Genomic DNA, 23,063 nt, shown 5'->3' with positions numbered 1-23,063 from the left:
AGCTGGCGAGTTTCCCGCGCTGAATCATCGCTTTCTGTGATGCTGTTTTGAGAAGCAGCACCAGGGAACATCTCTCTCGTCCCACAGAGTAACAGCCACCCCGAAAAAAGCCTTCACCGGCCCGAGTTGCTCTGTGTGTCTCTGTGGAAAGTACCCTCCCCAGAGCAAAGCTGGGGTATCGGGTAGCAGAGTGAGAGCTACAGAGGCTTTAGTTTTTAATGATTGATTTAGAGCGAAAGGGAGGGAGGGAGACAGAAATCGACTTGTTGTTCCACCTACTGACACATCAGCCGTTCCCTCCTGTTCACGTCCTGACCCAGGATCAAACCCTCAGCCTTGGCACGGCCTGATGACGCTCTGCCCCGCCAGGCTTCCAACCAGGGCCCTGAGGAGGTTTCAAAAGGCGTGGATTTCACCGGATTCTTCTAATACTTCCTGGAACATGCAAAACCTGGGCCAGGGCGCTCGGTGCCACGAGGGGCAGCGGGTGTTCTGTGAATGCGGTAATCCTGGGCGTGTCTGCGCGCGCGGCAACCCAGCGGTCACGCTCGGCCACGGCCGTTCTCTCATGCAGATGGTGTGGGAGAGCGGCTGCGTGGTCATCGTCATGCTGACCCCCCTCTCGGAGAACGGCGTCCGGCAGTGCTACCACTACTGGCCCGACGAGGGCTCCAACCTCTACCACGTCTACGAGGTACTGGCCACCCCCACCACACTACGCCACACCGGGCGGCTGGGTCCCCGCAGAAGCCGGCCAGTGGGCCAGGCGCCCCCGGACCCGTGGTCAGGGACACCCAGGCCTCCAAGCAGCTGCCCCTCTGGGACCCAGACCCTGGCATAAATGGCACGGTTCTCGTTTTTGTTTTTAAGATTTTATTTATCTATTTTTAAAGAGAGGGGAAGGGAGGAAGAGAGGGAGAGAAGCATCAATGTGTGGTTGCCTCTCGCACGCCCCCTACTGGGGACCTGGCCTGCAACCCAGGCACGTGCCCTGACTGGGAATGGAATCAGCGACCCTTTGGTTTGCAGGCCAGCACTCAAAATACTAAGCAGCACCAGCCAGGGTGTGGTTCTTGTTTTTAAAGTTTTATGAATCCGAATGCAGGCAGAAAGGACGAAAAGATGACCCGGCAGGGGGTCCGCTCAGCCAGGTCCTGAGAGGAGGCCCATTCGGGGTCGCCGTCTAGAAAGAACGAACTTGCCATTGCTCTTGTTGCCCACGGGTCCACCTGGCCACGGTCTTTCTCAGCCCTGCGACGTCTCTGTTTGAGGGAACCTGCTGGTAGCGTGCTTCTCTTGCTGGGTTTTCCACCCACATGGAGGATGGAGCCAGCAGCCTTGGGCTGTTAAAGTAGGAGCCACCTCATGGCTCCGCTTTGCATTAAAATCAGTTGCAGTGCCATTACCCCACAGCGTAAAGGTTAACCCTAACCCCACCATTGCGGCTCCCGAGAAGGGCCCGTGCCCCAGTCCCCAGTCCCAGCTGCATGCCTGCATCAGGCCCCGGGTTCCTCCCACGCCCAGGTGGTGCCCACTGGCAACGACGCAGAAGCCGGAGCGGAAGCATACTGGCCTTCAGTCCCAAAGTGTGGTTCTGGCCTCTGATTCTTCTGGGAGGGTGACAGGCCTAGGAGCACAAAGGCAGGGATGGAGGGGTGTCGGACGGTAACACGTTTTGCTAATCATTCGATTGTTATGCCCCCACATGACGTTACAAATCCCCACAGTTACCTTTGTGTGGGCTCGAGAAGGTGGGAGGGGCCTTTCCGCCCACGGTCTGCCCGTCTGTGGCGGGTTAGCCCTGTGGCCTCCGCGTCACCAACGCCTGTCTGTCCCCGTCCTCCCGTCCTGCCCCAGGTCAACCTGGTCTCCGAGCACATCTGGTGCGAGGACTTCCTGGTGAGGAGCTTCTACCTGAAGAACCTTCAAACCAATGAGACGCGCACGGTGACCCAGTTCCACTTCCTGAGCTGGTATGACCAGGGCGTGCCGTCCTCCACGAGGTCCCTTCTGGATTTCCGCAGGTAGGACCAGGGGCGCGCTTGCGGGCAGTGTGCGTGGTGAGGACGCCGCGCGGGAGGGCCGGCGCCCCGGGCCTGGGGCACGTCCGCTGGGGGACGGCCCCTCTGTGTCCTGTGTACAGACTATAAGTTTATTTTTTGTGGGTGAGGGGACAGGGAGGAGGGAACCTATATTAACCACGTGTTGATCACAAAAGGTTTGCTAGTTTTAGAGGTGAGATGTGAGAGGGGAATAGGTGGCTTCGAATTGCAGAAATACGGCCATTCATTTTTTCTCGATTACAGTTCAATGTTGTGGTCGATTAGTTCGGGTCCAGGACCCACCTGGCACCGTGCTCAGTCCTTAAGTGCTGTTCCCTATGCTCCCCGTGCTGGACTTCACATTCGTTCTCTTTCGTGAGACTCTCCAAGCGGGAAAGAGTCCTGAAGTCTCTCTTTCACAGGATCTCGATGAATGAAACCCAGATTTATAATCTGGATACTTACCTGGTTAGCTGCGGCGCAGAGATTTCACAAGCATAGCCCCAGGGTCCACACCGGGTCGTTCAGGCCGAAAGCCTGGGCGTCGTCAGCTCGTGGCCATGTGTCTTTGTAGTGTGATGTTGAGGCTGACGGTGTGCGAGCATCCCATCCTCTGCTCGAGCACTGGCCCCCCAGCAGGTTGTCAGCTTTAAAGCGCCTCTGTCGAGGTTGGAGTGAGCGCCAGACTCCATCTCACAGGAAGAAGGTGACGATGCAAAAAAAAGCAAAGTTTAAGACAAAGGTTCCTTGTACTTCAAATTCGGGGACGATTCGCTGCTGAGCGTCGGCTGCTCGACTGCCGTCAGTGAGTAAGTGCCTGCAGAGAGAACACGGCTGAGCGACACCAACAGCTGAGTGCTAGGTTACAGAGTCTCACCACCGAGTGAGGAAATCAGATCGCGAATGGAGGCAGGACGGAGCGAACGGGGACCAACACGCTGCAACCTATGCCCCACACGGCCCGCGGGGTTTGTGTCCGAGCCGTTTCCCTGCCCTGAGCCTGCACATCAGGACTCAGGACCCGAGCGGACCAGAGTCCTAGGTTCTGACAGCACCGTTTCTCGTGCTGTTTATTCCCCTTTGGAAAGCAAAGCGCGTCTCTGACAGGACCGGCTCTTTGGACCCGATAGCGTGTGAAGGAGCTGAAGGAGAGGCAGGCAACTGGTGTCACATCCACAGACGCAGCCGGTGACCGAGCCTCCCCAGCCTCCTCTCCTGAAGAGGCGGGACACAGCGAACCCCGAACATGCCCGCAAACAGTGGGGACACAGCGTCCCTTCCCAGTGCGTCCTGATTTCTCCTGCCATCACGTACGTTTCCTTATGCAGATTCACGTTGGAAGACACACTGTCCAAACATCGTACCTAAGAGTCTTCAAACAGTGGACGTCCCGGGCAGGTGGACGGGGCTGCCCAGACTGGAGATCACCCCAGTGCCCGGACGGTGTGCTCCTCTGAGCTTGTCCATGGGGGCACACGGCATATTTCTGTATCCGTATCCGCATGTGGAATTAGTTGTCTGCCCTGACGGTTCCTCAGGAACGAAGATGGATTCCCCAATTCCCTCCAGCCTCAGGAGGTGAGCCGGGGGTTTTCCCACAAAACGGAGCACGAAGCTGCAGGCTGTTTTACAGCCTCACAGCCCCCACCCAGCCGGTCCACTCAGGTTGCCGTCCACATAGGGACCGGACGATCGCCGTGAGCGATCACACTCTCAGGATGCGCCACGCCGGCCCACAGTGGGCACCGTGTGGTTTTCTGTGCCGGTGAGTGCAAAGCACCCAACTCCAGCAGTCAGGGAGGTGCGGCCGCCTCAGAAGCACCTGGTCACCGCCCCACACCCGTGGGGTCGCCTTCCTGCGAACAGTAGCGTAGCACCGCTCCCCGGCGCACCCCACCAGCACGGCCTCAGGCACAGACATGTGTCGGGAAACGCTCCCAGAGCCCATCTCCACCTGAAAGAGAAGCTGCCTGGCTCTGAGATAAAGAGCGTTGCGGCGAGGGCTTTGCTGCAGAAACTCCTCTGTGTCTCTGCTCTCCCACGTCTTCCCGCGGGCCCTGGCGGCCACTAACGCTGCTCTCTGTAAAACGGACAAACCCTTACTTTGCCAGCTAATTAGCGGTGGCCAGTGTCATTTTTGTGACGTTGCAGCTAGTAATATGAGCCCAGTTGCATAGTCACAAAAGTGATCATTGGAAACTGTGACTTTACTGCAGGGGACAGTGTGGGGACCCCTTTCTGAGCCTCTAACAACCTCTGACCGTGCTTGCTGCTCCTTGTCGCTCAGGGGCCCGGGGGCTGGCTTGTGTCACTAACCCTTCTTTCCCAGTGACGTCCTCCTGCGGCAGGACACCCAACGTCACGGCTCTGGGAGTGCTCGGCCTCTGCTCACTGACGATTTGTCCTAACAGCGTGGAAGGAGGCAGCGGGCCTCATGAATGGCCTACCGCTCTCTCGGGTCGACCAGATAACGCTTCCGTCGCCTGCGCAGGGCTAACACTTCTGTTTGGGGGTTTTGTGTTGCCATAAACCAAGCGCATGGTTCTCTGTGAATAAACTTCTGACACTGCAGCACCTGTGTGTGCCTGCCGTCTCCTGGCTGATTTGTAAGCAGGTATAATGCAGGCCAGGCGGGCGTGGATGCTAAAATGCCAGCAAAACCCTCCTGGGGGCTGCCGAGGCAGCCAGCCAGGGCACGGGGGAGAAACTTCTCAAATGAGTCACAAACCAGAGACGGGACAGGCAGGCCTGGAGGGGCACGTCGAGCACTGGTAGCCGGGGAGGCTATTTGCACTGCGTTTGGCCCCAGAGCTGCTGACCCACCATAAAGGGACTCCCACCATTTCTGAAACCACCACTTGGAGGAAGGGCATCTGGTTACGTTTACTCCTCCTTGTGTTTATTTTTTGTGCTTGGTCCCTTCATGAAAAATGACGAAAACCTGGTCACAGACCAGGATGTGAACGTGGAGGAGTTGAGTGTGGTGTGCGGCCAAGGCCGAGCTGGGTCCCCCTGCAAAGAGCCAGCGCCCGAGAAATTCCCAGTTTGAAATGAAAGCCTGGAGAGACAGTGCCGCCCCAGCCGTGGTCTGACCGTTAAGCTTCTGCACACACACGAGCACGGCACATGCGCACATGTATGTGTGCACATACCTGAGCTCTCACTCAGGGTGCGCCCCTGCATCTGGTCAGAGATAATGCTCGATAATGCTGACAGTGCCTTTTCGTCCCAGGAGAGGGGTTTTATTTATTTATTTTTGGACGGAGGGGAAGAACAGGAGAAAGAGAGGGAGAGAAGCATCAGCGTGTGGTTGCCTCTCACACACCCCCTACTGGGGACCTGGCCCGCAACCCAGGCACTTGCCCTGACTGGGAATCGAACCCGCGACCCTTTGGTTTGCAGGCCAGTGCTCAATCCACTGAGCCAGCCAGGGCAAGAATGGGAGGTGTTAGGAGAAGCAAGGGGTTCTGTTTTCCGACCTGCTTTCCTCCCAAAGGGCCAAGAGTTTCAAGGCGTCCCCCTCATGTTGATTTGAATGAGTCCCTCTGACCTTCCCCCCCAATTGCCCCGAACGTGACCTCACAGTCATACACCAAAGCAAGGACAGGCTCCAGCAGAGATGGAGACGTGGCCGTGGGGACCCTGCGCAGCTTGCTGACCCACGCCCCTGGGTCTCCCCAGTGTTGAGCCATCTCTGGGTGGCCCACAAGCTGTCGATGCCACTTGTTTTCCGAGGCAAGCGGCCCAGAGTGGCTGGGCGCGTAGCCTGTGTGGGGTGCAGCTTGTCTGTTCAGGGGCTGTAGGCCTGGCCTGAGAAGTCCCATCTGTTCACTACCTAGAGGAAGCGGGAAGCAGAAGCTCGGGCTGCACGTCGTCGGTCCCAGCCCATCCCCCCACCCCATCCTCTCGGCTCGGGAGGAGGGGCAAGAGTGGTCTGGCCTGTCACTCTCTTTCGCCTTTGGCCTCACGTCTTCCATGGCTCAGGTTCAGACAGCACACGTCAGACACGCCCCGGCCCCCGCTCCTGGGGACCCGAGCCCCCTGCGTTCTCCTCACTCGGAACTGTCTCCCTGGGAAACACCATGCGCTTGTGAACAGGTGCCCTTGTTTCGCCGGCTGAAAAAATGTTGGGTTTTCTGCATGAACTTCAATCCGCCTCTGTTTGCAGTGGTTCCAAAATCTTGATCTATGCTTGTTGCTACTTTTCATAAGTTCCGACGTAAAATCTGCACCGTGAAGTTGGTCGCCACGTCCCGAGATTCACGAAAACGGGGAGACTTGCCGTGAAGGCGCTGGGGGTTTCTCCGGAATTCAGGTGTCCTTCCCAAACCCACACACCAGAGAGGGTCTCTGTGGGGTGCCGCTGGGGGGCAAAATAGCTCTAGTGCATCCCCATATGATGTCTGGGTTGTGAGAAAGTTGGAGCAGATACTGCAAAACTAGGAAAATTCAGTGCAGAACCTGGACAGTCACTTCACAACCCAAAAAGGGTGAAACTAACTGTAGGAACGGGAGGGGACCCGGGGGACACGCTGGTGGCCCATTGCCCGAAGGCCTCGAATTCACCTTCCCAAAGGGAAATGAGAACCGGGAACGTGTGAGACCCATTTTTAAAGCTGTTCCATAACCTACTATTGAAAAGGGAGAGACGCCTGAACACACGTGTGTGTGTCCCCTTCGAGTTTTCTTTGCCAAAGCAGGCTGCTGCCCGGTCGTGGCAGCGGCTCGTTGGCAGCTCGGGCTGGCGCGGCGGGGGCGCGGTGCGCGACAGTAACCTCTGTGTCTCTTTCTGTTTCAGAAAAGTAAGCAAGTGCTACAAGGGCCGTTCTTGTCCAATAATTGTTCACTGCAGGCAAGTACAACTCTCCGCGTGGCTAACAAGCGTGCACTACCTTGGAAAACAAATTGCCGCTGGGGATGCAAGCTGCACTTAGTAGTGGCTTTAATGGTGACACCCACCGGCTACTTGTGAAGGAAGCCAGAGCCACGGGGGGCAGCCTACCCATGGCTCGTGGGCCGCATGCAGCCCAACCCACAGTCGTAAATTACTTAAGGCCTTTTTTTTGCTCATCAGTTTTTGTTAGTGTTTGTGTATTGAATGTGTGGCCCAGGGCAGCTCTTCTTCCAGTGTGGCCCGGAGATGCCGGAAGGGGGGACACCCCTCAAACTGAATTCCCCATGCCACTGAGCCAAATGAGGTGGTGCCCTCATGTCCCGCCCCCTGCACCCCCTGCCATGGCCTCTTTTCTCTCCGACAAGCCACCCCGTGGGGTCCTGTGCCCTGTTCCCAAATGCTCACATCTGCCGCCTGGGGGCTTGGGGACAGTGTTTCCAACCCTCTGTGCTGTGTTGGCCACCAGCACACCCAGCTGAGGCCTGGCACCAGGCGCAGACAGTGGGGAAGGCGCGGGGCGGGTTCTGAACGGGACAGGGCCCATGGTTGCAGGAAGGCCAGGGGGGCCACGCCAGCCGGGGCAGAGCCTCACTCCGGGAAACTCACTCTGAGGCTGGGGCTCACCCCGTTTTGGTAAAGAACCTCCTCCATTTCCTAGAACTGTCCCTCAGAACGTTCCTTCCTGGCTGGGGGACACGTCTCCAAAGGTTGAACCCCGAGCCTGTCAGTTCAGTCAAGAAGTGTGTGTGTGTGCCGTGGTACACGTGTGCACACGTCTGTGTGTCTCATATCTCCGTGTTTCTGTGCATACATGTGTCGATGCATGTGTCTGTATTTGTGTGTCTGTCTGTCTGTCTGTCTGTGCCGGTGTGTGTCTGTGTCCATGAGAAGAGGGGAGAGTGCAGATGGACTGGCTTCCTCGGAGTCTGCAGCGGGCCGTTTTCACCCCAAGCGCCCGAGACAGGCAGCAGTTTCTTGGAAGGTTTTGTGGCCGCTCCCAAAATGTCCGTGTGACATGTGTGTGGAAGAGCAGCGAGCAAACCCAGCGGCAGGCAAGGTCCCTGCTCGCACGGAGGATCAGGGGAGGACCTGCTCTCCGCACGTCCCCAGCCCCGAGCGCAGGTCGGGCGCGGGGAGCACAGTGCGGACTGGTCACCCCCACCCCTGTAGGTTTTTCACCGTCCGTGTGAGAAAACACGTGAAAGCCGAACGCGGTGAGTCTTGACCGTAAAAGAGTCACCTCCAGGCTCACTGGTGGCTTCTCGGGGTCACTGGCCACCCCCCAAACCCGAGACCGAGAGCAGCTCCCTGAGCCCCCAGGTCTCACAGCGGGGCCGTGCGTTTCCTCCTTAAAGTTGGGAGAGTGGATGCAAACCCTCCATTTGAAGCTGCTCAAGGGTGACAACGGCCCTGCACAGGTGACGAGCACCTCTCGGGGACACGGCTGCAGGGACAGGAATGGTCTCACACGTCCATATAGAAAAGCCCGATGCCGCTGGTGCCAGGGCTGCGTGTCCCCCAGAAATACCCTCATTTTCTGTCATGTGCGGTTGCCGAGGCCCAGCTCCAAACGTGGCCACAGCGAGGGTCCAGTTGGCAGATATTCCAAGCACAGCACAGATGTGGGGCCAGAAAGGAGCTGTGACCGGGGACAGAGGGGCATGAGCGCCCCCTGCTGAGAGCCGGGGTTGTACCCACCTCGCACATGGACGCCCAGCGCCCCGCTTCCGCCGTACAGTGATGGGGTCTCACAGCGCCATGCGGGTGCTGAGCACACAGAAGCCAGCCGCTCTGCCACGGCCAGGCCTTCCTGCTTTTGTTCTTTTGTGACAAAATTCACCACCTTTTTGGTCAAAGAGGGGAAGAAAGGATGAAAGGAACAAACCTGTGCAGGCACATTGGCTGACCCGCACTGGGGGGGTGGGGGCAGAGCTCTGCTGGTCCCTCCTCCTCCTGCATTTCCTCCTCTTCTTCCTCTTCCACTTCCACTCCCTCCTCCTCCTCCTCTACTTCCTCATCATCCTTCTCTCCCTACTCTTCCATTTCCTCCTCCTCTTCTTCCTCTTCCACTTCCTCCTCCACTTCCTCTCCCTCTTTCTCCTCTTCTTCCTCATCTACTTCCTCTTCCACTTCCTCCTCTTTCTCCTCCCTCCTTTTTTCCTCCTCTTTGTACTTCTTTTTCCTGCCCCCCCCACACTCCCTTCTCTCCCCCCCACAGCCGTGCTCCAGCACGAGCCCCCCAGACTCAGGAGGCAGCTAGCTGTCACGGGCGCGGCCGCGTGGGGCGAGCGGCGCAGACAGCCTTCTCACCTCTCCCCTTCTGTTGGCAGTGACGGCGCGGGCAGGAGCGGCACCTACATCCTGATCGACATGGTTCTCAACAAGATGGCCAAAGGTGAGAGACAGCACGCCGCTCAGTGGTGGCTCTGAGCCGGAGTGGCGTTGCTATGGCAACCTGGGGCCTCGCTCACAGGGGCCTTGGGAGAATCAGCTGCTGCTGTCCTTCCTCTGAGCCCTGTGAGAGCCCTTGGCAGCCAGCACGGTGACACCCAAGGCCCCCGCTTTGTTCCCAGCGTTGGCTGCCTCCGTGAGCACCGGGTTCCGCCCAGGGTGGGTGCTGGGGAGGCCTTGCTGGACGGAGGCACCGCGCCGTGTCAGAACCGAGGATGAGCAGCCTCGACCCCCCGGTGCTGCCGCAGCTCCAAGCCTCCTGGCGGCATTTCGGGTGAACCTTCCCTGTTACAACCATGTTGGCAGGGACGCCCTAGACTCCCTCACCTAAGACCTCTGGCGGCAAAGCCGTCCCACTTAAGCCGCCCCACCTCCTATGACGCTCCGCATCCCCGTGTCCATCCGTCAGCGAGGCCTGTGCCTCGTGCCCTTCACGCGTCCCCTGGGCCCACCATGGCATCTCCCCAGGGACCCGGTGCTCATCCCATGGGAAAGGGGCCAGCAGGCTCACCTCTCAGGTGACCCTGAGCCTTGGAGCACAGAGACCGGGTGGGGGGAGCGTCCGAGCTGGGGGAGCTCCTGCAGATTCCCTGACCAGTGTTTCCTGTCGTGCCTGGGAGACACCGTCTTCTCATGACACTGTCAGCATCCATGCCGTTTGGGACAGAGACGCCGAGGTGGGGAGACTGTGGCCTCTTCTCAGCCCTGAGCGAAGCGCTCGGTCACAGCACACACACCGGCCTGCATGTCCCAGGCTGCGTCCTCGGCCCTGATTCTGATTACAGTGCTGATCCCTACACACCTTCCCCCCGCGGGGCAGCAACCCCAAAACAGGCGTTTCCGTACTCCGTTTCTCTCCAGTTAAAAAAATAAATAGAGCCCTGGCTGGTGTGGCTCAGTGGGTTGAATGCCGGCCTGTGAACCAGAGGGTTGCTGGTTCGATTCCCAGTCAGGGCACATGCCTCGGCTGTGGGCCAGTTCAGGTCCCCAGTGGGGAGCACATGAGAGGCAACCACACATAGATGTTTCTCTACCTCTCTTTCTACCTCCCTCCCCCTCTCTAAAAATAAAGAAATAAAATCTTTTTAAAAATAGAAACAAAAAAATAATAAGTAAATAGAGCCCACCATCAGCGCAAAGATGCAGATGCGTGAAGACAAGACGGTACCTGTTGTTTCAGACGTAAGGACTGGAGAGTCTGCGTGGGTGAGTCACCCAAAGCCCCACAGCCAGGAGCTCCTCGGAAGACGCTGCCCTTCCGCCGGGCGTCCCAGCTGCCCCCGCGCCGCCGCTGGAGAGCACAGAACGGGCTTTCCTCCAGCAAATGTCACTTCAAGCCACTCAAGCTCCATGCTGGTGATAAGCGGAGAGAGAAACAGCCAGCACAGAGGCAAACCCTCGGCCCCTGCTTTTAACACACTCTGGTTTCAGATCGCAGTGTGACCTGACTGTGTTACTGGGAGGGTCATCGGTCCCCTGTCCACTCACGCCGCTGGTCCTGACAAATTCGCCTTCTCCTTAGGAATTTGCAGGATGGGCACTCAGAGCTCCCGACGGAATTTGTGTTTCTTCCCTTACCCTCCACCCTCCCTTCTCCGTCTGCCTTGCACACGGAACCTGCCGTCTATTAAAGCAGCTGCAAGTGAACAAAGCGGACCTCTGGCCTGTGGGAGGTGCGGCCTGCGCTTGCCCGAGGTGGACGCAGGAGCTGCTGGGTCTCCACGCAGGGGGCCTGGCTCCTCCGAGGGAAGGAGGAGATGGCAGGGCCCACGCAGCCTCAGTAGTGGCGGTCCGCCTGGGCCTTCACCCAGCGGGGGGAGGGCACCGGGGCTTAGGGGCCGCACCGGCCACGCAGAGAAGCACAGGCCGTCCTCACGGCAGCTAGGTCGGGGTGGCTGGCCCAGGACCCGGGCTCGCCAGATTCCACCGGGAGTGCGGGCCGGCGTCCCACTGCGCCAGCCCAGCCTCGCGGAACTGGCCCGAGAGGGCAGCCCCGGGCCTCTCCCGAGATCCGTCACCCCCATTCTGTTCTCGACCTGCTCCCCTCTGCTGGGCCTGCGGTGTCAAATCCCCTGACCCCGGGCAGCCGGGCAGCCGCAGCCTTGGGAGAGATCAAAGGGCAGGGCGGCCCCTCCGGGGCGAGGGGGCCTTTCCCAGGCCGCCTCAGCGAGCTGCCGCCGGGGGTTTTGTTCTGGCTCAGGCGCGGCTGGCCACCGCGGCCCCGCGCCTTTGTCTGGCCTGAGAACCTGGAGGCCGGCCGCAAACCCCGCACTCATCCAGCGATCAAAGGCCCAATACCGGGCCCTTTCTTCCGCCTCCTTTTCTGAAAAGGAGGGAATTGTGTGTGGACCAAAGAAGGCCTCTGCAAAGCCTTCCTGCGCCCAGCCCTCCAGGGCGCGGCCCCCACTCGCAGGGCCTCTGGGGATTAGGGACTTGGGGCTACTCCAGAGGCCTTTGAGGAATAACCCAGGGATGACTTAAGTCCAGGTTTTGAGCAGGCGGACGCTGTCACAGCTCCCGGGCGGGTCGCTCGGGCTTGGGGCCGCAGCGTCCCTGGTGGACCTTTTCTTGGCTGCGTTGCTGAGGCAGGATCAACACTCCACATCACAACTGGTGTTTCGGGGGCACACACTCCCCTTCTCGGAAAGGCTCGGCCCGAAGGCAGCGATTCTCTTTCTGCAGCCACGGGGTTTCCCAGGCCCGGCCTCTCTCTGTGCGGGGGTTTTGCTTTGTTGTTTCTCAGCACAGGTGTTTGTTTGTTTGTTTTATTTTAGGAATGGGTGCTAGAGCTCCCCAGGTTCCCCCAGGAGACACCAAAAGCTCAGTGTGCTGGGGAGGCGGTTTCTGGTGTTGGCAGATGGGAGGGGCTGGAATTTCCCTTTGTGGTGTGAATCACCTGTGACTCACCTGAGGTGTGGGCAGGTGTGCCTGGAGGTACCTTTTAAGCTCCGGTTGCTGGGGTGATGCTGCCCTGGGTCTGTGGCTGGGAGTTTGGAGGGGGGCAGTCCAGGTCCCTGTCCCACCTCAGCAGTCTGACCTGTTCCGTCCCCTCTGTCACTCGGCCAGCGGCTCCTTGTTTACGGGACACGGATCTCCTCCACCCACACTGTCTCTGTGACCCCGAGACTCCGGTCCCTCCTAGAGTGCAGCCTTTGTTCGAGGTGTCTGGCTTGTGTCTCTCCGCAAATGTCCTCCAGGTTTGCCCTCGGCACAGCCTGTGATGGGGGTTTTTCTCTTTAAGGCTGAATCACATTCCATCATGTGGATGGATGCGTCTGTGTTTGGTCAGTCCGTCCACCTGGGGTCCTGGGACCCCAGTGTGTCCGCCTTCCGGCCACTGTGGACCAGGCTGCACAGTCTCTATCAGTCTCTGCCTCTTTTTCTTCTGGGTGTGTGCTGGAAGTGGGATGGCTGGATCCTATGGTCATTAATTCCATGGCTTTTTTAAGTATATTTTATTGATTATGCTATTGCAGTTTTTCCAATTTATCCCCCTCTATTCCCCCTCTGCCCTGTACCCCCCAACCCTCCAGCATCCCCCCCTTAGTTCATGTCCATGGGTTGTACACACCGGTCCTTTGACTTCTCTGTTTCCTGTACTATCTTAGCCTCTCCCCGCCCACTTTATGTTTCTTATTCCTGCACCTTCCCCCCTCTGGTAGCCCTCTGTGTGATCTCCATTTCTCTGATTCCAGTCCTGTTCTGGTTGTTTGCTCAGGTTTTGTTTCCGTTGTTTTTCTTTTTTTCTTTTTTTTTAGGTTCAGTTGTTGAGAGTTGTGAGTTTGTTGTCATTTTACTATTCATAGTTTTTGATCTTCAATTTCCTAAATAAGTTCCTTTAACTTTTCATATAATAAGGGCTTGGTGATGATGAATTCCTTTAACTTGACCTTATCTGGGAAGCACTTTATCTGCCCTTCCATTCTAAATGATAGCTTTGCTGGATAGAGTCATCTTGGGTGAAGGTCCTTGCCTTTCATGACTTGGAATACTTCTTTCCTGCCCCTTCTTGCCTGCAAGGTTTCTTTTGAGAAATCAGCTGACAGTCTTATGGGAACTCCTTTGTAAGTAACTGTCTGTTTTTCTCTTGCTGCTTTTAAGATTCTCTCCTTCTCTTTAATCTTGGGTAATGTAATTATTATGTGCCAACTTCCTGTGATCCAACTTCTTTGAGACTCTCTGGGCTTCCTGGACTTCCTAGAAGTCTATTTCCTTTGCCAGATTAGGGAAGTTCTCCTTCATTTTTTTTTTTCAAATAAGTTTTCGATTTCTTGCTCTTGTTGTTCTCCTTCTGGCACCCCTATAATTCGGATGTTGGAATGTTTCAAGTTGTCCCAGAGGTTCCTAAGTCTCTCTTCACTTTTTTGAATTCTTGTTTCTTCCTTTTCTTCTGAATGGATATTTATTTCTTTCTTTTGTTCCAAATCATTGTTTTGAGTACCGATTTCTTTCCTGTCAGTGTTGGTTCCCTGAACATTTTGCTTTATTTCACTTTGGGTAGCCTTCATTTGTCCTTTCATTTTGTGACCAAGCTCAGTCAGTTCTGTGAGCGTCTTGATTACCAGGGCTTTGAACTCTCTGTCATGTAGGTTGGCTGTCTCCTCATCACTTAGCTCCCTTTCTGGAGTGGAATCCAGAAGAGGCTTTATTCTCGGCATCTTAGCCAAGGGGCACGTACAGCTCAGGGAGCAGCCCTGCACCAACCACCACAGCTCCTAGCGGCCTCACCGGCCCAGACGGACCCATCTGAAATCGCCGCTCAGACTCCGGGGCCAACTAGAGGACTGGTTGCCTGTGCGCCGCCCGGACGGGTTTTAAAACCAGTTTTAGGGACAAAAAGGAAGTGCCCCCAAGGAACCTGAAGAGAGAGAGATTCTTCTACAGCTGGCATCCCTCACGCGCCCCTCCATGTTTCCCTTGGGGAGGACTGTGGAGTGAGAGCGCTTTCCCCACACAGCACCCCCTGGGATGCGTGTCCACGGCTCCGCTGGGCAGCCTCCCCTCGGGCTCCGGCCGGCACAGGACGCAGCCCATCCATCAGCTCTCCTCCGGAATCCGCCCGACCTCAAACGGAGCAGCTGCCACACCCTGTAGATTGCGAAATGACCTTGCATCGCCTCACTGGACCCTGTGAGGACCCCACGCCCTGCTGCCAGCCTGCGACCTCACGCCCGACGTGAATGCAACAGGTCACCCAGCGTCGGCCCCGCTGTGGAGCTGTTCACACTCCGAGTGAGACCCTGTGTCCACACGGCCGCCTTCCAGCAAGGGCAGGACAGCAGCTGCTGGTGGCAGCTTAGGTACAGAACTGTCAGCTCGGCGGGAAGCCACCTCTGTTGGGCCACCGCTCACCTGCTCGCCCTCTGTGTCAGCATCGTCGGTAAGGCACACTGGCTCCGGGCTGCACTGTCCGCAGGGCTGTGGGTCCGAGTGCCAGGTGGCTGCAGGAACGCCAGGAGGCTGATTCCCACGCCACGGCGCTCAGGGGGGCCTGTGGGGCGCCATTCACCTTTTCTGTTTGGCGGCAGCTTGTCCACCTATTTCTGACCTTTTTCTTTTTTAAGATTTTATTTATTTTTAGACAGAGGGGAAGGGAGGGAGAAAGAGAGGCAGAGAAACATCAATGTGTGGTTACCTCTCAAACGCCCCCTACTGGGGACCCGGCCCACAACCCAGGGATATGCCCTGACTGGGAATCGAACCAGTGGTTCACAGGCCAGTGCTCAATCCATTGAGCCACACCAGCTGGGGCTGTTTCTAACCGTTTTAAATTCACAGACTCCCACCCTGGCCGGTGGCTCAGTTGGTTGGAGCGTCGTCCCCAAGGTTGCAGGTTTGATCCCTGGTCAGGGTACATAAAAGAAACAACCAATATTGTTGGAACAGCCAATATTGTTCCATCAATAAATAAAACAACAAATCCTCTCTATTTCCCTCTCTGTCTCTCCCCCTTCCTCTCTCTAAAATCAACAAACATGTCCTCATGTTTAAAAGGTGAGAATTTTTTTTTAATTTTTAAATAAATTTACAGACTCCCTTTAAAACAAAATTATACTCCCTGCGGCCTGGTCAACTTCCAGAAACTGTTAACACCCGAGGAGGAGCCAGCAAGGAACCCCAGGCCTTAGCCGCGCCTGCCTGCTGCTGGCAGGACTTTCTGCTGAGCTCCCCGGGGATGTCTGAGGGGAGACCTCCTCTCCTTCCCGGCGTCAAGTGGGCAGGCTCACGGTGTCCCCACCCCCGCGGCCTGTGTTACCTGGCATGCCCCAGGAGCTCACGACGGGCCGGCACTGTCCCCGAAGCCTTGGTTGACGCACGCGCCCCGTCGTCCCCACTCAGGGACCGGGATGTGGGGACTGGGAGGTCGGGGCTCGGGCAGGCTGCCCAGTGGGCTCCGGTCGCATGCTGGTCGCCCAGCCATCCCTCCCCTTAGGTAGATGCAGCGCTGGGTTTGCTTGTACTTCCCGCCCTGGGAACCTCCGTCCCTCCTGCCTTTATCTGCGCGGCAGTGGCTCAGAAAACAGCACCAGCAACTCAGTTCCACCCACATAAGCCCTTGAACTTGGGGCTTGAAGATCACAGGACTGTAGTAACTTCGAGCTCATTCCCCTGAGTCTGTGTCTAAGGGGGCGAATAGGCCGCCCCCTGGGGGTCTCCCTCCACGTCCTCAGGGTCGTGCCCCTCCGCCTGGCCTGGCCCAGGTTCCCATGAGCGGCCACCTGCTCTGTGTGACCAGGGACAGGCTGTTCAGCCCAGACCAGGGAGAGCTTCGCCACCGCCTCTCCTCCCAAAGGTGACAGGGGCCGAGCTGCGAGTGAAACGTGTTCGGGGCTTGGTAAGGGGTCCGAGCCTGCTTCTGCCACATCTCCCACTCCTGAGTATCACCGGGCAGACAGGCCTTCGTGCCCCCGTGAATGGCGAGCCTGGGCTCCCAGCGGATTTAGCAAAAGGATGATCAAAAGGCTGTGCTGAGTTCGCCGGCCCAGTGGTGCTACTTCCACGAAAGCCAAATCACCCGCGCAAGGTGGGCCCCCTGGGAAAACCCCTGGCCGCGAATGTGCCCAGGGTTGGGCCTTTCCAGAACGTTTGGAACACGAGGCTTCAAAGGCAGAGAACGCTACGTTTCAAAGCCAATCTAATCAATACAACTAATTTTTCATTTCTCTAAGTTGAAAAAAACAAGCCTATGCGATCAAAGTCAAAGTCTGTCTGGCACTCACTGTGATTTAAAATACTCGCTGAAATGCCTGCGCACGCAAACTCATTTCCCAGGGGCGGAGGCCGGCTGCCAGTGAGTTTCGACGCAGGCACCGACGGGGTTACTGCTCCTCAGCCCGGGCTCCTGAGTTCCCGGCCACCCCAGCCCCCGCCCGAGTCTCTTTCGGGAACGCTGGAGCCCAGCTGCCTGCCAGCCCCGGGTACAGCCATGGCCTCCCTGCCTCTCGGCCTGAAGGGGGCCCCAGTGCAGGAGAGGGGCGGCCGTGCGGGCGGCCTCGGGTCCAAACTCGGCCCTGTTTGTGTGTTGCAGGCGCTAAAGAGATCGACATCGCCGCCACCCTGGAGCACCTGAGGGACCAGAGGCCCGGCATGGTCCAGACAAAGGTACTGCCCAGACCCCTGGGACCCCTGGGGCTGTCACCTCAGAGAGGGGAGGAGGCGGCACAACTCTGTCCCACCCACGGCCGGGTCCCTTCCTGGGAAGGCCCCAGCAACGTAATGGAGGAGTCAGGTCTCACCTGGCTAGAGCTCCCCGTCCCCCAGATTCAGGGGGGAACCCCAGGTTTCTATGGAAAGAGGTCACTGTTAGCCCCAGCCCCTTTGTGGGAGAACCTGCTGGATTCTACCCAGTCTCCCGTATTTCCAGCTCCCACACCCACAGCTCTGCTGTGCAGTCTTCCAGACAGGGGCCGTCGGAATGTCCCGGGGTCCCCGCACACCCCTACGTAGCTCATGGGCACACCCACTGGACAGGCTGAGCTTGCATCATCTGGGGTCAGACAAGACCACCGATGGCCATGGGTGACCTAGAACCAGAAATGGGGGGAATAGTGGCCATAGCAGAAACGTGTGTCCCCAGCAGCCCCCACATGCCTGCTCCGCACGGGCACCTCAAGACACCGAGTCTTCCCGCGCTAGGCCGGCCCGCCCCTGGGAGGCGCTGCTGCCGCCCACAGAGAAACCTCGTCTTTAACTGACATCCTTGCAAAATGGCCGCTTAGACTTGAGGACTTTGCTATGAAAGGCACTCCCGTGGCATCCAGCTGCAGGAACGCCTCTGGGTGCTGCTTGGGGCCCGGTGGTGTCGGTCCTGGGAGCCCAGGCAAACCACCCGCTCCCCCAGGTCCCGTGTTCCCCCGTGAAGTGGGAGCAGTTCCCTGGTCCCCCTTCTCTCTGTCCGACAGTTAGAGAGGAAATTAAGCAGCATAACAAGGTGTTGGGACTGGAAGGGAGAGGGCAGTCCAGGCCCCGCACTCATTCCGCTGAGAATGAAGAAGCAACAGCACCATGAGGCACGGCTGAGTGGTGGGACCCGGAAGATCATTTCCTGAAACACCTGAGTCCTCATGAGGCCGGTCCCGCTCGGAAGGGGTCAGCCCGGGGGGGGGGGGGGGGGGGGGGGCGGGGGGGAGCAGGGTGCAAGCCAGCCTCCCCCCTCTCCTCCACCCTCAAGCTCCCACCCTGCCCTCCCTGCCTGGCTCCTGCCTCCCGCACAACCCGGGTGGGGGCAGCGCCACCAGGGAGCCCAGGGCTGCGGCTGCACCCCACCCCCCAGCAGGTGCCCCACCTGGGCCGCGCAGGGCGGTCAGGGCATGCTACAGAGTCCATAGGGAAAGCATTGGATTCCAAGACCCACATGGTTTCCTAAAGTTTTTTTATTTTAAAATTATACATCTTGGTCTGCAATTATTTCACACCTGCAAATAATGGCAGAAATAATACAAATAATGTCCCAAATACCCTTGAAACCTCCCCACGTCCCAGCTCTCGCCAGCACAGGGCAGGGGCAGGGGTTGCTGGGGTGTTGGTGCCCCTTCGGGCCCTCCCTTGCCTGCGTCCTTCTGCCTCTGTGTCCACCGGCAGCTGCTCTCTGTGGAGTCGGAGACGCGGCCTCACCGGGAGCCCTGGGAGAGTCAGGTCCCCTCTGGCCCCACCTGTCGTCCCCAAGCCACCCCTCACTGCCCCCCCTCACTTGTCCCCGCAGGAGCAGTTCGAGTTCGCGCTGACAGCCGTGGCCGAGGAGGTGAACGCCATCCTCAAGGCCCTGCCCCAGTGAGCCCTGCCGCGCCCTCCCGGGGAGCGCGCCGCCCTTCCGTCTCGTCGCTGAGCCTGCCTCGCGCCAGGGTCCCCGTAGTCACCATGTGTAGCAGTAAAAACGTGCACCCTCCTCCACCCACCCAAGAAAACAGAGAGGTCTGCAGAGAGGTCCGGGGCAGGGGCACCCAGCCCACCTGCCTTCTCTGTCCTGAAAAGGATTTCATTTTCCTTAAAGCTGAACTCGCGTTTGCGATCGCAAACCGCACCATGTTCATGCCGAGGGGCCCCTGCCGCTTCCTGGCCCTGGGGGCCAGCCAGCCGGTAACCTGTACCTTCCTGGGGTCAGATTGCCCAGCGGAGGGGCCCCTCAGAGGCCCCTAGGCATAGGGACATGTCTGCCATGTGTGTTTAGGGAGGGTCACCCCCCAGAGAAACCACTGGCCTATCCAGGTGTCAGAGGGACATTCCACAGCTTTGGGACAAATAAAGAGAAAAATGTCTCGGGGCTGCTGACACCCTCCCCCCCACTGCTGGCAGCTCTGTCCCCGCCCCACCCCACTGATGGACAAGGGTGTCCAGGGGGGTCAGACACTTTCCCACCCCTGGAGTGTGGCCAGCCAGTGCAGGAGACAGTGGCAGGTCACCCGGGCAAGGTGGTGGGGAGCCCCCACGTGGGACTGCTCTCCACCTGTAAGAACAGACGTAGCCAGGAGGAGCCGGCACTGTGGCTCCCACAGGACGTGCCGCGCCCTGCGGGCATCCAGAGAAAACAGTGCTCCCCCTTTTCTCGAACCAGGTGCCCCAGGGACATGTACACACCTTCCCCTACCTGAGATCCTGGCTAGGGGGTGTGGGGGGCAGTGGGGACTCAGAGACAGCTGGCACCTCCTCTGGGGTCAGCCCCTTGTCTGACTCACACAGACGTGAGCAGCTAGAGGGGATCAGCATTTCCCACAAGGACACACGGGCGCCAGATGGACCGTCCCCCCCAACCCTGGAAACAGGATTATTCATTTCTTCACACCCGGAAGGACCAGTCTAAGAAGGCGGCCCCGGGGTTCATTTAGGCTCCGCCCCTTTCCCCCGGCGGCACCCCACTCCCTTCCTTCCAAGCAGAGGTGCCGTCCAAGCAGGAGAAGCCGCACAGCGACCCGCTGAACAGGGAGAAAGATGCCAAAACACTGTTGTGTCTCCACCGGTTCGCTGTGTGTGTCCGCTGTAACATAGCCGCAGTTTCCCCCCAGTTGTTCTCTTCGTCTGGAACCCCAATAATTAATAGACGCTAACTCCTCTGAGTATGGCAAGCAGATGCCGACTTGCGATCTCGAGCTCCTTAGGTTTCGGGAGAGGCCCTGCGGTGTGCAATAGAGAAATGCATCTCTTTGTGCCTGATTAAACGTTGCTTCGCACCCGGTGGTCTTTCTTTGGGGAAGAGGGCGCGGCGGGTTCTCCTGGGTGTCCGCGCGTGTCCTGGGCGTGGGCCTCTGGCTAAAGGAACAGCAGTGTCACGGCATCCGGGGGGCTGCTGCGGGGTCCCCTTTCTTCCTCGGTCATGGGGAGCATTTATGTCACAGAAATGAGACGCGAGACCCAGAGCAGGGTGCAGTCACAAGAAGGCGATGCGTTTTGAGCGTTTAGGGGGAGACAGGAACATTGATGTGAGAGAGAAACATCCATCAGTTGCTCCCCGTACGCACCCCAACCGGGGCTCGAACCCACGACCTTTGGTCCATGGGGCATCGTTTCAAAGAACCAAACCGCTCGGCCAGGGCTGTAGCTCAACTTTTACCAGTGGCTGCGTTTAACAGCCAGCTCCTAAAATTCCTAAAAACGTGACGGCCAGCCCTGCCCGTGTGCACGGGGGGCTTCTGGCAGGTGAACCAGATGTGCCCCTTGTTCAGCAGCTGCTCCTCTTCCCTAACTTGTCACACCTATTTGCACCGGGGGGCCGGGGTTCCCTCAGTCGGGAGTGAGGGTCGATGCCGTAAACACTCTGCGGCGACTGTCCGTCCCCCCAAAGTGCACGTCCCCACCCCCCGGGGAGGCAGGCGAGGCCGGGGTGGGGTCCTGCCGGCAAGGACTGGGCGGCTCGCTCAGGCCCCAGGCCTGGGCAGGCTGACCCAGAGTGGCAGAGGCGTCTGCCGGCTGGGACGTCGTCCCGGCTCTCGGCCGCCACGCCCAGCAGAGCCGCAGGCCAGGCTGATCCACACCGTCTCTGCCAGCGCTGCCGGGTGTGATGAGGAATGAGGTTCAGCAAATCAGTGAGGACGAGGCACTTGGAAGTGACAGAGGGGTGAGTGATGTTGCTAATAAGACTGAGCCGGGAGCACTCCCAGCCCCTGCCCGGCCGCCTCGCCCCACTGCACCACAACACCCCGGGCTACACAGTGCCCACCCCCCCGGCACTGTGCCTGAGTGGGGGGCCCGGGAACAGGCAGACACACTTCCTTCTTCCTGCCAGTCCCCTCACCCGTAAGGAAGACTGGGCCATCGAGCCTGACCCCCTCATCTGCGGGCCCTTTCCACGTCCCCTTCAGTCTCCTGAAACCACTGGGGTAGCAGGGCCTGGCGGGGTGGGCTGTCCCCTCCAGCCTCCTCCCTGCCCGTGACAGGTGACAGCCGACGCGCCCCCAGACCCCCCCCCCCCCCCCCCCCCCCCCCGCCGTGAGCAGCTGTAGGATCAGAGCTACTCCCAGCTCCCAGACTGGCTCTCAGTAAAACGGCTCCTCTCGCTCTGGGAGGGAGAGGTTCCCGCACAAAGGCAGTTCTTCCTTCCAACTCACTGTTTCCTCGGTGCCTCCTGGGAGCATGAGCTCGAACTGGGCGCCTCGGGAATTCCGGTGAGCGAGCACCAGCTCCCGCCGCTCAGAGCGTTCCGACAGAGGCCACAGGAAAGTGGTTTTAAAACGGAGGCAGCAATACCCCGGCTGGTGTGGCTCAGGGGATTGAGCGCCAGCCTGCGAACCAAAGGGGTGATTGATTGGATTCACAGTCAGGGCACAGGCCTGGGTTGCGGGCCAGGTCCCCAGTAGGGGGCGCACGAGAGGCAACCACACACTGATGTTTCTCTCTCTTTCTCCCTCCCTTCCCCTCTCTCTAAAAATAAGTAAAAACTTAAAAATAAAAAAAAACCCTGAGGCAGAGGACCGAGCCTCACACACGTTATCAAAAGGGGCAAGAGTCCAGCGGGGGGAGTGCGCGGTAGGGGTGTCGGAGGCCGGGGTGAGGGGAGAGGGCGGGATGGGGAGCCCGGGGATGTCCTGGCCTGTCTCCCCTCGCCCGAGGGCCCACCGCCATATGTCCTGATTTTTTCCTGCATCAGTTGCTTTGTTTTCATGGGTGTTTTTGTTTTAAGTTCTGGAGTTGTTTGGGGTTTCACGTTAAGGTTCCCATCACGTGAACACTGAGCGCTCCAGGTGTGTTCTGTGAGTGAATGACGAGCTACCACCCCTGCCAGCCCCGGCGTCACTTCACCCCGGAGAGGAAGGCTGAGCGTTGAGCCCCGTTGGGCCCCGGCCAAGTGGCCCCGTTGGTTGGAAGCGTCGACCCCGACAACCCAGGGGGGTGGGTTCAGTCTCTGGTCAGGACACACACCAGAATCCCCCAATGGCCCTGGCTGGAGTGGCTCAGTGAATTGAGCACCGGCCTGCAAGCCAAAGGGTGGTGGGTCAGGGCACATGCCGGGCTGTACGCCAAGTCCCCAGTAGGGGGCGCGCAACAGGCAACCACACATTGCTATATCTCTCCCTCTCTTTCTCCCTCCCTTCCCCTTTGTCTAAAAATAAATAAATAATCTTTAAGAAAAAAAAATCAACCAATGAACACAGCACTAAGTGGAACAACACATCAATAGCTCTCTTTTCCTCTTTCTTTAAAATCAATAAATTAAAAAAAAAGCAGCACCTTTGGCAGGTGGAGGGAAGTCGGCCCCCCTCACCGGGGCCGCAGGGGCGCCGGGCCACCCACCTGGGCTTGCAGAGCAGGTGAACACCGGCCCCCCCGCCAACCAGCCCCTCACCCTTCGAAGCCTCGGCTTCTGCCCATAGGGACTTTCCACGGGGATTCGGCCCCTCCCCACTCTATCCTATTTGCTTACGGGCCTGCGGTCCTGGACAGGGACACAGCCCGACCCCTGGTCCCCCTTTCTGCCCGCACGAGCTAGGACGTTCACGTGTGTCTCCAGGGCCCCACCCTCCTGGTGGCCGTCTCCCCGTGTGGGGCCGTGGGCTCCTCCCAGACCCAGACAAGCCGCCCTGAGCTCCACCAACCTGCCTGCTGCAGGTGGGCCCAGGCCTCCCTGGGGCGAGTCTGCGGTGGACAGGCCCCGCCCACCACATCCCCCGGCCCCACAGTTCTGACCCCCGGGGCAAGGAGGAGACAGCCCAGCAAGGACCCTCCACCCTGGCCAAGTGGGACAAAGA

The 23,063-nt window shown here is 58.7% G+C and overlaps 1 protein-coding gene across 2 annotated transcripts in view; it reads left to right on the top strand.

Moving 5' to 3' along the window:
* The window catches only part of PTPRN2 (protein tyrosine phosphatase receptor type N2), a 395,976-nt gene extending 375,925 nt beyond the window's left edge, over positions 1–20,051 (top strand). For both annotated transcript variants that reach the window (XM_053927307.2, XM_053927308.2), the window contains exons 18-23: positions 575–694; positions 1,858–2,024; positions 6,841–6,894; positions 9,267–9,331; positions 16,916–16,989; positions 18,590–20,051. In XM_053927307.2, the coding sequence (XP_053783282.1) occupies positions 575–694; positions 1,858–2,024; positions 6,841–6,894; positions 9,267–9,331; positions 16,916–16,989; positions 18,590–18,661 (552 nt within the window). In that variant the 3' untranslated portion in view covers positions 18,662–20,051. The remainder of the gene's footprint in view (positions 1–574; positions 695–1,857; positions 2,025–6,840; positions 6,895–9,266; positions 9,332–16,915; positions 16,990–18,589) is intronic.
* The last annotated feature ends 3,012 nt before the right edge of the window (positions 20,052–23,063 follow it).

The sequence above is a fragment of the Desmodus rotundus genome, chromosome 6 (assembly GCF_022682495.2).
Source record: "Desmodus rotundus isolate HL8 chromosome 6, HLdesRot8A.1, whole genome shotgun sequence".
In the NCBI taxonomy this organism is placed as follows: Eukaryota; Metazoa; Chordata; class Mammalia; order Chiroptera; family Phyllostomidae; genus Desmodus; species Desmodus rotundus.
This window is presented reverse-complemented; position numbering and strand designations above follow the sequence as displayed.